This window comes from Mauremys mutica, chromosome 8 (assembly GCF_020497125.1).
Source record: "Mauremys mutica isolate MM-2020 ecotype Southern chromosome 8, ASM2049712v1, whole genome shotgun sequence".
NCBI lineage: Eukaryota > Metazoa > Chordata > Testudines > Geoemydidae > Mauremys > Mauremys mutica.
The window spans coordinates 76,361,925-76,376,594 of record NC_059079.1 but is presented as its reverse complement, the minus strand read 5'-3'; the positions used below and the strand labels follow the sequence as shown (position 1 = coordinate 76,376,594).

General features: G+C 50.2%; 1 protein-coding gene across 1 annotated transcript; it reads right to left on the bottom strand.

Moving 5' to 3' along the window:
* Positions 1-3,839: 3,839 nt before the first annotated feature.
* Positions 3,840-13,222, bottom strand: SPATA24 (spermatogenesis associated 24). Its single transcript, XM_045028804.1, has 6 exons — positions 13,090-13,222; positions 12,343-12,408; positions 9,348-9,478; positions 8,177-8,247; positions 6,680-6,782; positions 3,840-5,316 (listed from the first exon to the last, which is right to left on the bottom strand). The coding sequence occupies exons 1-6, from the start codon at positions 13,207-13,209 to the stop codon at positions 5,226-5,228; spliced, it is 582 nt and encodes a 193-aa protein (XP_044884739.1). The 5' UTR covers positions 13,210-13,222; the 3' UTR covers positions 3,840-5,225.
* Positions 13,223-14,670: the final 1,448 nt, after the last annotated feature.

The following is a 14,670-nucleotide window of genomic DNA, read 5'->3' as shown; positions in this document are numbered from 1 at the left end:
AGGCTCCCAGCTCTCACTTCCGGTTCCGAGCCTGGAGCAGCCAGCAGTAAGTCGTTACAGGGAAAGTCCTGAGTCCTGTAGCCCTGGGCTGGGACATGCTCTGTCACTGTGGGCTTGGCACGTGTGCAGCCTGGTCACACTCAGGGACTGATTGGGACTGGAGCACGCTCAGTGAGGACCGAATGGTTGGGGAACTTAGCCGCCAAACTCAATCACATCCAAATGAGCTATTTAAATGTAAGAAGAATCATATGATTGCCCAGCAGCCCTGGTGCTGTGGCCTTCGGCGTGACCGAGCCCTCGTGAATCTGTGTTACCTTGAGCTCATCAGACGGTACCATTGTGAAGTAGCCTCTTGTTCAGCACAAAGGGTGATTTCATGTCACCATCATTGGGGTGGGGAGAGCTAGGAGCCCAAAAGTGCTACTGAAGGGGACGTTTTATAAACAGCCCTAGAAGAGTTGAGAGCTGAGGCAGCATGGCTGTCACAGGCTTTCAAGGCAGATTGATTGCTTTGTTCAATTCCTGTTCACCTCTCCAGGATGAATAATATGACACAGAGTGCAGAGGAAGAATGAAAGTGGGAGTGGGACAGATTTGGGCTTGGGACATACAGCTTGTTACATCAAAAGGCCCCAACCGGCTCAGCGCTCAAGCTTTGATCCCCAGCATTTGATTTCTGAACTCAGTGCCAGAAAAAGGGAGAGCATTTTAGAATCTGCCCCTTTTCATCACAAGCCGCTTTTGTTAAGCTCTCATGCTGGAGGAGCATGAAATACTTGCCCATTAAGATCTCTCTGTTGCCCCATCGTTGCTGCATTAGCAGGTGGACAGACCATCTGTAACTGGGTCAGGTTCTTCTTCCATAACTATATGTGCGAGCTCATCGCAACTGGCCATCTGTGGGTGCCTGCTTATGTATTAGTCATCAATGTTCATTTCTCCGGGATGTTTCAGCAAAGGCTCTCATGACATGTTACAGACATTAATGAAGAAATCCTCTCAGTGCTCCAGGAGGTAAGGCAGGGACATGCATGCCACTGAACAGAATCCCCTTTGGTGTGGACGTGATAGTTGTTAACAGCATCCACAACACCACAAAGGAGTTTTAGGAATAATGAGCCAGAACCTTGGCTACTGCATTGCTCCCTTCATGTCCGTGGTGCTACACAGTTGGAGATTTGACCTCTCAGGTAGCAGACGGGAATTAACCAAGTGGAAATCTGGCCAGGACACTGTTTGTACAGACCCCACATCTGAATTGGGCCTGAGGGCTGGTTTATGCAGGACTCTCCAGTGCACCAGCTTGCCGTGCAGTAACATCCCAGCCGGACACTGCTACAGAGCACTGTGCCGTAGGCTCACACCCTGGCTTGCTGCAGAGTAATGTCCCATGTAGACAGCCAGAGTGCCGCAGGATTGTAGTGAGCACAAGGGACCAGGCCTTGGGGTTTATATTTCTTCTGAAGGAAAGCAGCACGGTGCCCTCTACCCTCCTGCTGGTGCTTTGGTGACTAAGGGTACGTCCACACTGCAAAGTAAACCCACGCTTGAGCCTGGGCTCAAGACTAATCCCCCTTGAGTCTACACTGCAATTGCACTAATCCAGGGCTCAGACTCAGGGTGCCAGGAGCCTGCAGGGCTGGAGGTCCACGCTTGAGTTAAACTGGGACCCAGGGTCCAAGCTCTATTGCTTTGAAGTGTACACACTGCCCCGCTTGACTCGGGTCCCAGGAGTCACCTGGAAGTATCCCACAATTCCATGGGACAACTTCCTCGGTCCTCTCTAGCCCAACAATCTGCAATGCACATTATTGATAACAAGCCCCTTCCCACTCTGTGAATGACAGCTGCTCAGGTCAGCACTGACCCGTTTTCTGCTGAGCGCTGATCGGCAAGCACACTACAGAGAGCCTCTGGGCTGGAATAACACCACTGAAGTCACTTGTGTAAAGGAATGGCTGTAGCCCAGTGTGTTTATGGGAAATACAACCACAGTGTGGCAGGGCTGTTTGGACACTCGGACTCTCCCAATTCTGTTCTGTGCCGTGTGTGCGCAAAGGAACTCAGGCTCAGCCCCCTCAAAGTGGAAAGACCTCTCAGCTGTCTGGTGTTTGGGTCCAATATTGCTTCCATGAATTAGGGTTCGGCGCCCACTGGTTCCACCCCATGTAACAAACAGCTGAATTTGGCCCAAAACAGTCGATTAGCCTCAGAATTTCTTTATAGGCTGAGCTCTGGCAGGAACTGCAGCAAAGCAGTGTAGGGTATGTCTACACTACAGCAGCACAACTACAGAGCTGTAGATGTGCCCCAGTAGCGCCATAGCATAGACGCATCCTACATGGACAGATGGGGTTTTTCTGTCAATATAATCTACTTCTCGGAGCGATGGCAGCTCGGTTGCTGGAAGAATTCTCTCAACCTCCTACATCAACAGTGGGGGTTAGCTCATCCTAACTATGTCGCACAAGGTATAACATTTTTCACAGCCTGAGCAATGTAGCTAGGTTGATCTAATTTTCAGCTGTAGACCATTCCTTAAGGCTTATGCTATAGTCCTGTTTGAGATGGGATCAGCAAGGCAAGGCCAGGCCATGGTATAATAACAAGCCTCCCTGTGTGGTTAGTCATGAGCTTATCCTAATCGGGCTAGAGTAGGAGGCAGGATGAGGGGGCATTGCCTTTAGAAAGTGCTTTGTCCCATGAGAACTCTGCCCTCCGATACGTGTGTAACCTTCATGGGGCTGGACCTTGCTCTCAGTGAGCCTAGCGCACAGCAAAGGAGTCATTCCGGATTTACACAGGGGATGCGCTCAGATGCTGCTTCCTCAGTGGGAGATTCACACTTGCCACTGATGGCCAAACTGTGTCTCCGCCAGGGAAATGAGACTGCTCTGGACCTATCACCCATAGGGAAAATGGAAGTAAAATGTCTACTTCCCTCTGCTTTACTTCCCTCAACCATGATCAACCGATCATGTTGCCAACTACCTGCTGCACATGACACATCCCTCAGGGGCTCTTCAGCCATCACCTATGGAGCACCCTGGATTTCATCTTACTTGTGCTATCAGGATTCCAGCCCCATCTGGTATGTCAGCAGCAGTGCAGATGTACTGTCCCTTCACCTCCAGAGTGTCCCACTATAGCTCAAGAGCAGGCTGGGGCGGGGCGGCGGGAAGGCAGAGGGGGGAGTTTACAAGCTCCCTGACCATGACTAAGGCAGTAGAGGGAAGAGGAAGGGAGGCATTTCTCCATGCGTGGAGCCTCTCAGTTTCCTGGGTGTTCACCATTCCCCTCCCCACCCCATCTGCACACTCCAGATGGGTGTCACTGCTTGGAGGCAGCACCCCCTGGCTGTGCCTGGCAGGAGAGCAGGCACCTGCAGGGTGGATTTTATCTTTTCCTTGTTCTGCTCTTCTCTCACTTCACCCATCTCATCACTCCCATGGCTGCTCCCTCTCTAGCTCACCCCTCCCAGCTCTTCTCAGTTCTTCTCCCCACCTTTCCGCCCCAGCCACCCCAAAAATTAAGCAATGCAGGGGCCCCTCTGGCTTGGTCACACTGCTATCCCATGCAGCCTGCCACTCCCTCTCTTGGCTGCTCCTCATGCAGCCCCCCCAATCCCACAGGCTTCCACAGGGTCTGAGGGGCCTAGGGGAGCCAAAAACACAAGGCTCAGGAAAGGGATGAGGGGGAGGGGAGTTTGGGGAGCTGGGTTTACAGGGGGGTGAGAAGGAAAAGGAGAGGGCTCCAGGCTGCAGTGCAGCACAATGGAAAGCATGAGGGTGGCATGGGACAAAGGCACAGCCAGGGGAGCCAGGAGCTTAGGGAATGGAGGGTGCAGGGCCCTGAGTGTCATCAAGCTTGAGTGTGATGCAGAAGCAACTGGAAGGCTGGGGCGATGGGGGCAGGAGGCTGCTGGGAACTGTGCTTTAGGAGCAGTGCAGGGAAAGGCTCACCCAGAGTGTTACACACCCCTGGCCAAGCCTTTAGGGCTGAATGGATGCAGAATGCAGCCCAGCTTCTCCTGCCTTCCCACCACAGACTGTTTTAAAGCAACAGGCACCCCAGGATCTGTCCATCTTAGAGGGGAACTTTGAGGTGTCTTCCTGCTTGGGGGCAGAGTCACATACTGCCCTCCCTCCACTGCATCCTGGGTATCTGCATGTCTGGGAACAGGAATGCAGTGTGGAGAGTCCTCATTGAGTCCAAGAAGGAAATTTACTGGCTGTTCTTGAACCATTGTCTCATCTTCCCCTTGAGAAGGGGCGTGGTGCAGAGATGCCAGGTTCAAGACTTCAGCCAGCAAGGGACACACAGGACTGAGCTCAAATGATGACAGAGCAGTAAAGGGGAAGCTGATCTTGAGGTATTTAGTTTAATATCTTTTATTTGAAGTCACTTGGTCTGTACACGTATCCCGTCACCCTTCTGGGGTCTAACAGTATTTACCAAGCTTCGTGAGATTGTCCCTGCCACTATCGTGGTGGGTACGGGGGGCCAGACAGGGGAAGCTCTGAGACACAAACAGCACTGGTGAAGAAGGGGCAGAACATGGCTAGGCAATGGGAGCATTTCTCTATAAGCTCTCAGCCCACATCAGCAGTGACCAAGGAACAGCTGCTGTTGCAACCCGGGGTCTGCTCTGAGCAGAGCCCCAGCTGAGGTGGTGGCTTTGTGAAGCACACAAGTGCTTAGAGGACAAGGGGAAGCCTATTTAATTAATTTCACTTGCACCAGGCTCCAGCGGTGAAAGGCCACCGCATTAAACCAAACTGCAGTGGCCCGAGTCTGTATCTGCACTCAGGTTCGGCCTGGGCACTCACCTGTCATAACAGAGGTGTAGCTGGGCCAAATTTGAGTGAGTGGTGGCAACACAAACCCCCTGTGCCAGGTCACACTGCCTGGAATGGGGAGTTGGGCCTAGCCCCCCAGGACAGGAGCCACCAATGAAGGATGAGTGCACGGTGGGCTCGCTTTCCAACCCCCTTACTGACCTCTCTCCTGCCCCAGGGGCCTCCCCACTGCACCAGGCCAGGAAGAGTATGTTTGTGTAGGCCAGGGCCCACTGATGGGTTAATGTGGTGACCCATCTACAACCTTCCTGAGATAGTGATAGGGTATTGCTGTTGACCACTGCAGTAACGGTGAGCACTAGAATCTTTACAGCGGTTGCGTATCGAGGGGATACATGGATTGTAGAGTAATGTTTAATACAGTCACTTTAAACCCTTCTTCTGTTTCTTTTTCAGCACTTGCGCTATGTAACTTTCCTGTTGTTTCTGTATTTTTAAGTCTGACACTTGAGTCCTGCAAAAACAAACAAACAACAAAACCACCATCAGAAAGTGGCACTGGCAAATGTCACGCCGCTAATTTATTACCAATTCTCCTGGTCGCTTCCTGGGCAGGTTAATCAGGGATTTTCTAAGCAATTACTAAGGAAATGGCCACATTAACAAGGATCCTCTATTAACCCAGAGCTAAAGGCTGCCCCGGTGGTAGCACTCAGGAGTTTTTTGCCACTCTGTAGCCAGGTGTGTTAGCAAACCAGGGTTACACTGATTTCACTCTTTGGCATTAGCAACATAATTCTCCTGTTCCTGGCAATCAGCGTCAGGATGGTAAATCAGACTCCAGGCGTGAAAGGTGCAGGGAAGACCCACTGCTCAGACAAGAGGCGGCTCAGGCCTGGTACACACTTAAAAGTTATGTCTGCATTGCTACATTGTCCAGGGTGTGAAAACCCCACCCCCCGAGCGACACACCTATGCTGACAAAACCCCCAGTGTGGAAACAGCCGCACTGATGGAAGAGGGCTTCTGTTGATGTACCCATCATCATTCGGGAAGGTGGTGTTCCTACACCATCAGAAACCGTGTGTGCAGATATAGGCTGTGTCTAGGCTAAGGGGGTGACACCAGCATGGGCCCCACGCTGTAGATACACCCGAAGAAGAATGCAGTGCTTTTTAATTAGAGAGAATTTCATGCAGATGAAAGGTGCAAGGCTGGCAGCCGCAGAGAGGGTTCATTCTCCATTTATCCACAGAACAGGTACAACACGAGCACAGAATGCAAACATCCCCTGATTAATATGCCTACCCCCTGATCTGGAGGTACAGTCCAGAGGGGAAGTCTCCATGGACAACTCAGTCCTTGGCTGCTCTACTGAGACGGCTAGCAATGGGGTTGATGAACGGGTTTCATAATACAGATGCCCATTCCCAGCCACTGGGATCCACCTGCGTGACAGATGCCTTGGCCCTGTGCCATGCTGCCCTGGTTGCAATCAGCAGAGGCATGTGAGCTAGATCTCTCTTGCTTTACATGTTGGGGGTTGGCAGGATGTTCTCTGTGAGGGGCCCTACTCCCCTCCCACCTGCTCTGAAACAGCACCGGCCTGCTGACCTTCCACGCATGCTGCAAGGGCTCAGAGCCGGAAGGGGACTGACAGGGGCAAAGGGTCAGTGTGGAGGCAGGTGGCTTCTAGTTGGAGTGAATTTAATGGGATTACTTTTGAAGTGACATCAAAGGCAGCTAGAGAGATAGATGGGTAGATTGTTAAAACACTGAAACAGACAAAATAGACACCGTATTCCCACTGAGGTCAGCATCAAACTCCCACTGGCTTCAGCGCAAGGCCAATAACCATCTAAGGAGGTAGTACTCACTTGAGTGTTTGCTTCTGCTTGGTGATGAACTGCTGAAGCTCCTTAATTTCATTCTCTTTGTCATTCAGAAGATCCTCCTGTTTCATAATATGGCTCTCTATTTCTACCAAAAAACGTGGAGCGGGAGTTGAGGCTTAAAACTCACTTGAGATGCAGGTAATCTTTGGTGCATTTCTATTCCCTCTGGTATCAACATGGCAGCTGGATTTTTTTGGGCCTCTGTTTGAAGGATTTCTTATAGTATCAGCTACAAACATTGATACCGAAAACATGGGGAAAATGTTCCAACACCTCCCAAAATGGAGATTAGCTCTGCGCTGAAATGCGGACAGTGACACTGGGCTACAGTCAGTTCTGGATTGGTTTCACATTATTGTGCATCTGATCATAAACACAAACGGTCTGCAATGCCGGCATGAAACCTAACCGGGGCAGCTGAGGTGAGAGGACAGCTTGTTAAACAGAACTACACCAAAAATAAAGGTTCTTGGGTCTAGCCCCTTCCATCTGAAGGCTTCAGGACGCTGCTTCACAACACCCCTGCGAGGAAGGTATGTATCACTAGCAGTATAGTACAGCTAGAGATACTGAGGCACAGAGAGGTTAAAGGGCTAATCCTGTGAAATGCTGAGTACCCCCTGAATGCCCTCAGCTCCCATTGACTTCAGCTGAAGGCACTGGGCACCTCCCAGGAGACGTCTGGCACATCCCAGGATCAGGCCCCAAGTGACCTGCCTGATCACATGCTATATCTGTGGCAGGGATAGGCCCAGATCCCCCTATGCCTTCATCTCCAGGTCATGCTTCCTGAAGCTAAACAATAAGGTGCTTTCATTACAGATGAGGGGAAGAGACTGAGTGGAACAAAGCGTTGCCCTATTAAATGTTTTACTGCTCAAGCCCTGGATTGGGCCACACACAATTCTGATTGCCTGGCCTGGGATTTCAGCCTAATGCCTCGGGAGCACCGTAACCTGATTTGGGAGGAAAACCTGACAAAAAAGTGGGTAGATATTTAAAATGTGCTGTCTGCTTGCGGAGAAACCAGCTCTCCTTAGCAGTCAAGCAGGGACACGCCGAGCCTTTGCTCAGTGACTCAGAGAAGCACGATTCCCTCCCCGCTGCTCCCTTTCTCCAGGAGGGGCCCGTATCCGCACCAGGCCTTTCCCAGCGGCAGATTCCTTCCCTCCTTCACCAGCTCAGCTGATATACTAATGGGCGAGTGGAACCACAGCCCCACCAACTCCCTGCACTGCTTCATGTCCACGTAGGTGCCCAGGAATAGTGACTGCATGGAACGTGCTCCCCCATCCCCTGCACCTGGATCTCTGGTCCAGAGAGACCGCCGTGGCGGGTGGCATATGTGTGTCTGTCTTGGCGGGAGTATGATATTAAGTCATATCACACTTCCTAATGAAAGTAAATCCTGGTTACTGGCCTTTTGTTTCTAAGCTGGTAGAGCAATGCGTAACAGACTTTAGCCTCTGGTAAACTTACCATTGCATTTGCTTATTAGCTTGTCTTTTTTGGTGGATTCTCTTAGCGCTTTGCTCTTAACGTTGGAAAGTCTATAACAGAAGCAACAAAAATGAAGGCAAGTGACATGAGCGTCAGTGTAATTTTAAACGCTGAAGAACCTTCCCATTTGCAAGGGCTGATCTTCCGTCTGCACCCCCATGGCCATGCAACCCCCTTAGGCAGCTCTGAACTCAGCCACCGCGGCATTTGGCGACCTGCTGTCCACTCGCATGGTAGCTACTCTGCTTAGCCTCTGTTTGCCAGAAGCTGTGAATGGGCAACGGGATGGATCACTTGATGATTACCTGTTCTGTTCATTCCCTCTAGGGCAAGTGGCATTGGCCACTGCTGGAAGACAGGATACTGAGCTAGATGGACCTTTGGTCTGACCCAGTATGGCCGTTCCTATGTACTCAGGCATCCAAATGTCACTGATTGGGACTACATATTTAAGCCCTGATCCTGCAAAAGTGATCCACTTGGGCAGGCCTGTAAGACCAGCAAAGGCCCAGAGGCTTCAAAATGATCGCCCCACACAAATCACTTTACAGGGCTGGGGCCTTAGGCAGAAATGCCCTTTAAAAAACGCTGCTGAACCTCTCCCACCACAAAGCAATACATTTTAGAGGCAACCTAAAGAGCCTTATCGTCCAAACCCTAAATTCCAGGCCTCACACTGCTGAACTTGGGTCCAGATTCAGCAAAGCATTTAATCATGAGCTTAAAATTAAGCACATGCTTAAGTCCCATTTAAGTCAACTGAATTTAAATACCTAGTTAAATATAGTCTGCAAGGGAGTTTGTTGTGATGAAGCTGATTTTATTACTTGTATTACTGTAATGGCCAGTCGCCCCCGTCACTGACCAGGGAGGGCCCCATTGTGCTAGGGGCTGTACAATCAGAACAAAAAATGATTGCTATGGTTGCTAATAGCTTTTGGCTCCAATTCAGCAAAGCACTTTAGTACGTGCTTAACTTTTTTCCGATCTCTAATTCTATTAAATTCGGGTAAACACACTTTGCTCCCATATGAGAACGGAGTCCCTAATTAAGTACGATGCTGTCATACCCAGCTTGGTTACTAACGAGACAAAATACTTGCTGCTTGTTTTCAAATATTAAAACACAAATTCCCTCTCCCCAACTTACGCTTTTTCAAAGACTTGTTTCTCTCTTTCAAGCTGCTTGGACAAAACCTCAATCTCCCCGAGTGCAAACTGCAGCTTCTCAGCTTCCTTGGCAAGCAGGGTTTTGGTCTTTGAGTGCTCTTCCTCTTCTTTCTGTAATGCACACAGCATCCCTATTTTCTCTGCCAGCCCCAGACCAATCCAGAGTGTAAATCACAGACTTATAGAAATGTGGGGCTTGAGAGGTCGTCAAGCCCCCTGCACTGAGGCAGGACTGAGTAAACCAGTGGTCCCTGACCTTTTTCGTCGAGCCATGGAGGACCGTGGCGGCGGACAAGCATCCACCGAAATTCTGCCGACAAGCGGCAACATCAATAGGCTTTGCCGCTGAATTGCCACCGACAAGCAGTGTCATCCAGAGGCGTTGCCGCCAAAATACCGCCGAAAATCAGCAGTATTTCGGCAGCGACGCCTCTGGATGACGCAGCTTGTTGGTGGCATTTTGGCGGATGCTTGTCCACCGGACAGCACCGCGTTGGGGACCCCTGGAATAAACCTATGCCAGCCCTGACAGGTGTCTATCCAACCTGTTCTTAAAAACTTCCAATGAGGGGGATCCCTTGGAAGCCTGTTCCAGAGCTTAACTACCCTTGAGTTAACCCTTAACTACCCTTAAAGTTTTTCCTAATAACTAACCTAAATCTCCCTTGCGACAGATTCAGCCCATTACTTCTTGTCTTAACTTCAGTGGACATGGAGGACCATTGATCACTGTCCTCTTTCTAACATCCCTTAGCATATTTGAAGACTATTATCAGGTCCCCCCTCAAAATCTAATCTGTGTTGATCATTTACAGTTCCAGAGGACATTTCACTTCAAAAGCTGCCAAAGCACCTTACGACTAGTCTTAACCATTGTGCCCACTAATGAAAGGCAGCCATGGCTAGGATGGAAGCGGGGCCGGTTCCAGGCACCAGCTTATCAAGCAGGTACTTGGGGCGGCAATTCCAGAGCGGGGCGGCACTTTCAGGTATTCAGCGGCGGAGGGTCCCTCACTCCCGCTCGGAGCAAAGGACCTCCCGCTGAATTGCCGCAGATCACGATCGCGGATTTTTTTTTTTTTGGGCTGCTTGGGGTGGCAAAACCCCTGGAGCCGGCCCTGGATGGAAGGTGGCAGCTGATTAACAGTGCACAGCAAAATTACAAAGCAAGTTAGGACAGGACGTGTTAAAAAAATGACTATAGACAGTTGAAACTGCAAGGGAGTTGAAGGAGGCAGAATGCAAATCCCTACAATGGCCAGACCACCGGCGCTAACACGCAAACTCTAAGGAAATGTGTCAATGGATCTTTAATGATCACAAGTGGACAAGTCCACCATTTTGTCTTCTCCAAAAGACAAAACCTTTGGTAGGACAGAGCCCCTAGCATCAGTAAGGAATATTAATTCAATATCTACTCAGAGAGATGAGTGCCACTTACTGAATTATCCAGCCACACAATTCTTTAAAAGTTAATATTGAAAAATCTTGACTGGCCAATTTCATCCTTTTGCTTACAAGCTCTTAAGTAATCAGGGCGTTTATTAGTTACATCTTTCCTGGTGAACGTCAATCAAAGGATGGAAAATCCATTAATTACACAATATATGTGGGCTACCTCACCAGCTAGGGACCCAGGTGTCCCACTCCATTTGCTCCTACCATACACAACTAACCATTCAGCCTAAGAGGCTCTCAAACACACTAACAACTGAACACCTTTTTTCTATTGTTAGCTCAGTGATGGAGGGGATCTATCTGGCTCCCACTCATCCATGACAACTGAGCATGCACTCTGATCTCCCAGTTACCATCAAGTGGCATGGAAGAGGCCAACATGTCGCAGATTTTTTGGTATATTTGATACTTTGGAAAAGTGCATTTAAAATTGACTATTATTTTATACCTATTGGAACCAAAATTATTTTTTAAAACGAAGTAAATAGAGGTCATTTTAATCACTTTTAAGCAACATCCTAAGCTTCATCTTCAACCAGGCATCACATAACAGATCAACTGCTCACAGCTCCAAAGTAAACAGGGCTATTTTCTGTTCTGTTTTTCACAGGTTTTTATATGGCACTCCTCGTGGTAGCATCTGAGCACCATCCAGTAGTAATAATGTACAGCTCACATGTGTTGTTTGCTCTCTCATCCTTGCCCACTAGGAGAGTTTTTTCTTTTTTTAAACTATACCTGTTGCTATGTATTTATATTAAAGAAGGCAAGATCAAAGAAATGAGCCTTGCATTTGGAATGGAAGGTGGCGAAGTTTGAGATAGTTCTTAGTTCCTGAGGGGAAGAAAGGGGGTCACTGACCGCTCCCAAGCACTTCCATGGCTGAACAGGTGTGTCCCCCTCCTTCCGATCCATGCTCCACGGGCCTCCTAGTACCTTTACCCTGTATAACTTCAGGAGCCCCAAAAAGTTAAAATGTCAAACATCTAAGAAAGCTCCAGGGCACTGACCTGGTTCTTTAGACAGCTCACCACATACAGCTCAAGCATGAGCCTCTAGTACAGCACCACTGAAAACAAAATAGCTGGACACAAAGATTCAAAAAGAGAGGAAAAGGGGTGGAGGTGGTAGAGAGAATACACACCCAGAGAAGACTCGTTAGTGGTACTAAAACAGTCTTTTTATTCTGTTTGTGCTACATGTAGCCCCATGGAATCTTAGTCCACTGACAATACTCCTTTCCATGAGTTTCACTCTCTTTGGTGTCTAATTAATGCAGTACTCAGCAGTTTTTTTTTAGAGCTGCTAAGCTGCATCAAGACTACCCTTGAGTCCAAATGCAGCTCTCCTACCTTTGAATAAACACTGCAAGACTAATTTAAGTCTGTTTGGCCTAGTTTCCAATAGAAATCATTACATTATTCATTGAGGCCTCCACCAGGATCAGAGCCCCATAGTACCAGATGCTGTTCAAAATGTATGAAGATGTAAGTCCCTACTCCCAAGAGGTTACTTACCTCCAACTTTTTCACAACAGTCTCATAATCCTCCTTATTTACAAAATTCTCCTCTTGTATTGCCATCTGCAAAAGGAATTTGAAGTTCAATAAATCAGTTACATGCAGAGATGGAGCTTCAACACATGTAGGGCAGACCTCCAAGACTGACTAGTGATTTTGAGTGCCCAACTTCACACCCTTCAAAAGCGACTGACTTTCCAAGGACAAATGCTCAGCATTTTCTGATCATCAGCCCTTTCTTAGGTGTCTCAACTTGGACACCCAAGGACAGACACACCCAAATCGCTTGTGTTTTTTTAAAGGCCTGGCCATAAAATCCAAGTATGGTACAATGACCCTGCCGCCAGCAGCTAGCCAGTCACTGGGGCAGAGGTGTCTCAAGAGGAATTTACTATATTGAACACAAACAAAGCTAGGGGAAAGAGGGCACCCGTGAAAACACCACTGGCACATGCAACACAAACACACCTGCTCATGTGCAAACGCCGGGGGGGGGGACCAGTGAGCACATGCGCCCAATCGCTCAGACCCCAATCCCCTCCACCCGGGGCAGCCCACAGCATAGCCCGGGGGGCGCCCTAGGGCGGGGGCGGGGCCTCAGGAACCCTCTGGCACAAAGAGCAACAGGCACTATCTGAGGTGGCGGGGCCTCCAAATGGCCCCACCCACCAACGTTCCAAGCCCCGCCCACCGCGTCGCCGCTCCGCCCATAGCCCCCGCCGGAGCGCTGCGGTGACCCCGCACCCGGAGCCGCAGCTGCTCTATTAGCGCCTCCTGGGTCGCGACGAGGTCGCGCAGCTGCCGGAAGGCCAGAGCCTCGGTGCCCGGCCGCCCCCACTCCGGCTCCCCCGGCCCCGCCGCCATCTCCGCGCTCCCCCCGCCGTTGGAAATGGCCGCCGCCTCCCCTCTGGCCAATCACAGCCCAGCTCCCTCACCGCCCCCAGCAACGGGGACAGCGAGGCACCGCCCGCTGGCAACCGGGCGGGGGACACGCCCACGCCTTAAAGGCCACTCAGGGGCGCGTCTACACAGGCAAGAAAAACCCGTGGCTGGCCCTGGCCGCTGATTCCGCGCAAGGGGCTGTTTGATTGCATTGCAGCCATTCAGGCTGGGGCTCTGCGAGGGGACAGGTCCTAGAGCTGGGGCTGCAGGCTGAGCAGAACATCTACGCTGCAATTAAATAGCCCCTTGGCCAGAGTCAGGCCAAGTCTTAGGGATAGCTCAGTGGTTTGAGCATTGGCCTGCTAAACCCAGGGTTGTGAGTTCAATCCTTCGGTGGGGCATTTTGGGATTAGTCCTGCTTTGAGCAGGGGGTTGGACTTAGATGATCTCCTGAGGTCCCTTCCAACCCTAATAATCTATGATTCTAGGTGGCATGGGCCAGCTCTGGGTGTCTAACTGCAGTGTAGACATACAGAGTGAAACACAAAGGGGGTGGGGAGAGGCCAAAGAGAGGGAGAAGAGGAGTTGGAAAGGAGGAGAGTGAGAAGCTGAGTGGCCTGACCCATAAGCCCAGGTGCTGGGTGGCCCCAGCCTGGGTGTAGGACCTGGGCACTGGTGATTAATACAGATGGGGAAGGGAAGAGTCTCTCTCCAGCAGAACAGCATCACTAGGCCTTTGGGAACTGCCTGCTGGGGGAGAGGGCAGGGGCACAGCTTGGGGGTAGTATGGGCAAGGTGGCAAAAGGCCTGCAGGACAGGCTGGGTGAGAAGTGCCCAGGGTGGTAGGGAAGGGAGGCCATGATGAGCCAGAGAGGCCAGCACAGTGTCAACTGCAGGGGCCTGCAAGCCAGAGGAGCAAGCATTCCTGCTAGGCAGCCAGCTCCTGGGATCACTGACACTAAGTAGGGGAAGCCTGGGCAGGAAGAGAGCTAGTCAACCCTAGACATGTTGGGCCTAAAACCCATTTACACCTGTCAGTAAATTCAGTGTGGATACACCTTCCTTACACCTGTGTAAAGCAACAGGAACATCAAACTCATGGAGCTGACACTGGAGACATCAGACAAGTTCAGATGTGGAACTAAGTGGAAGATAAAAGGTTATCTACCTAGATTATAAACTCTTTGCGGCAGGGATCATCATTGCTGGGTCCGGGTTTGTACAGCACCTAGGCACAATAGGGTTCTGGTCTGTGATTAGGGCTCAGAGGTGCTACAGCAACACAAATAATAATTAATGCCAATACCTAAAGGTAGTGGGAAAGATGCTTCTCTCCTGGCTGTCACACAAAATTACATCTAACAAAAGCACAGTGATAGCTCTGGCTTTGTTAATGGAAATGTTGGGTTTGGTTTCTGGTGATGGTTAAAGGCACTGTTGCCA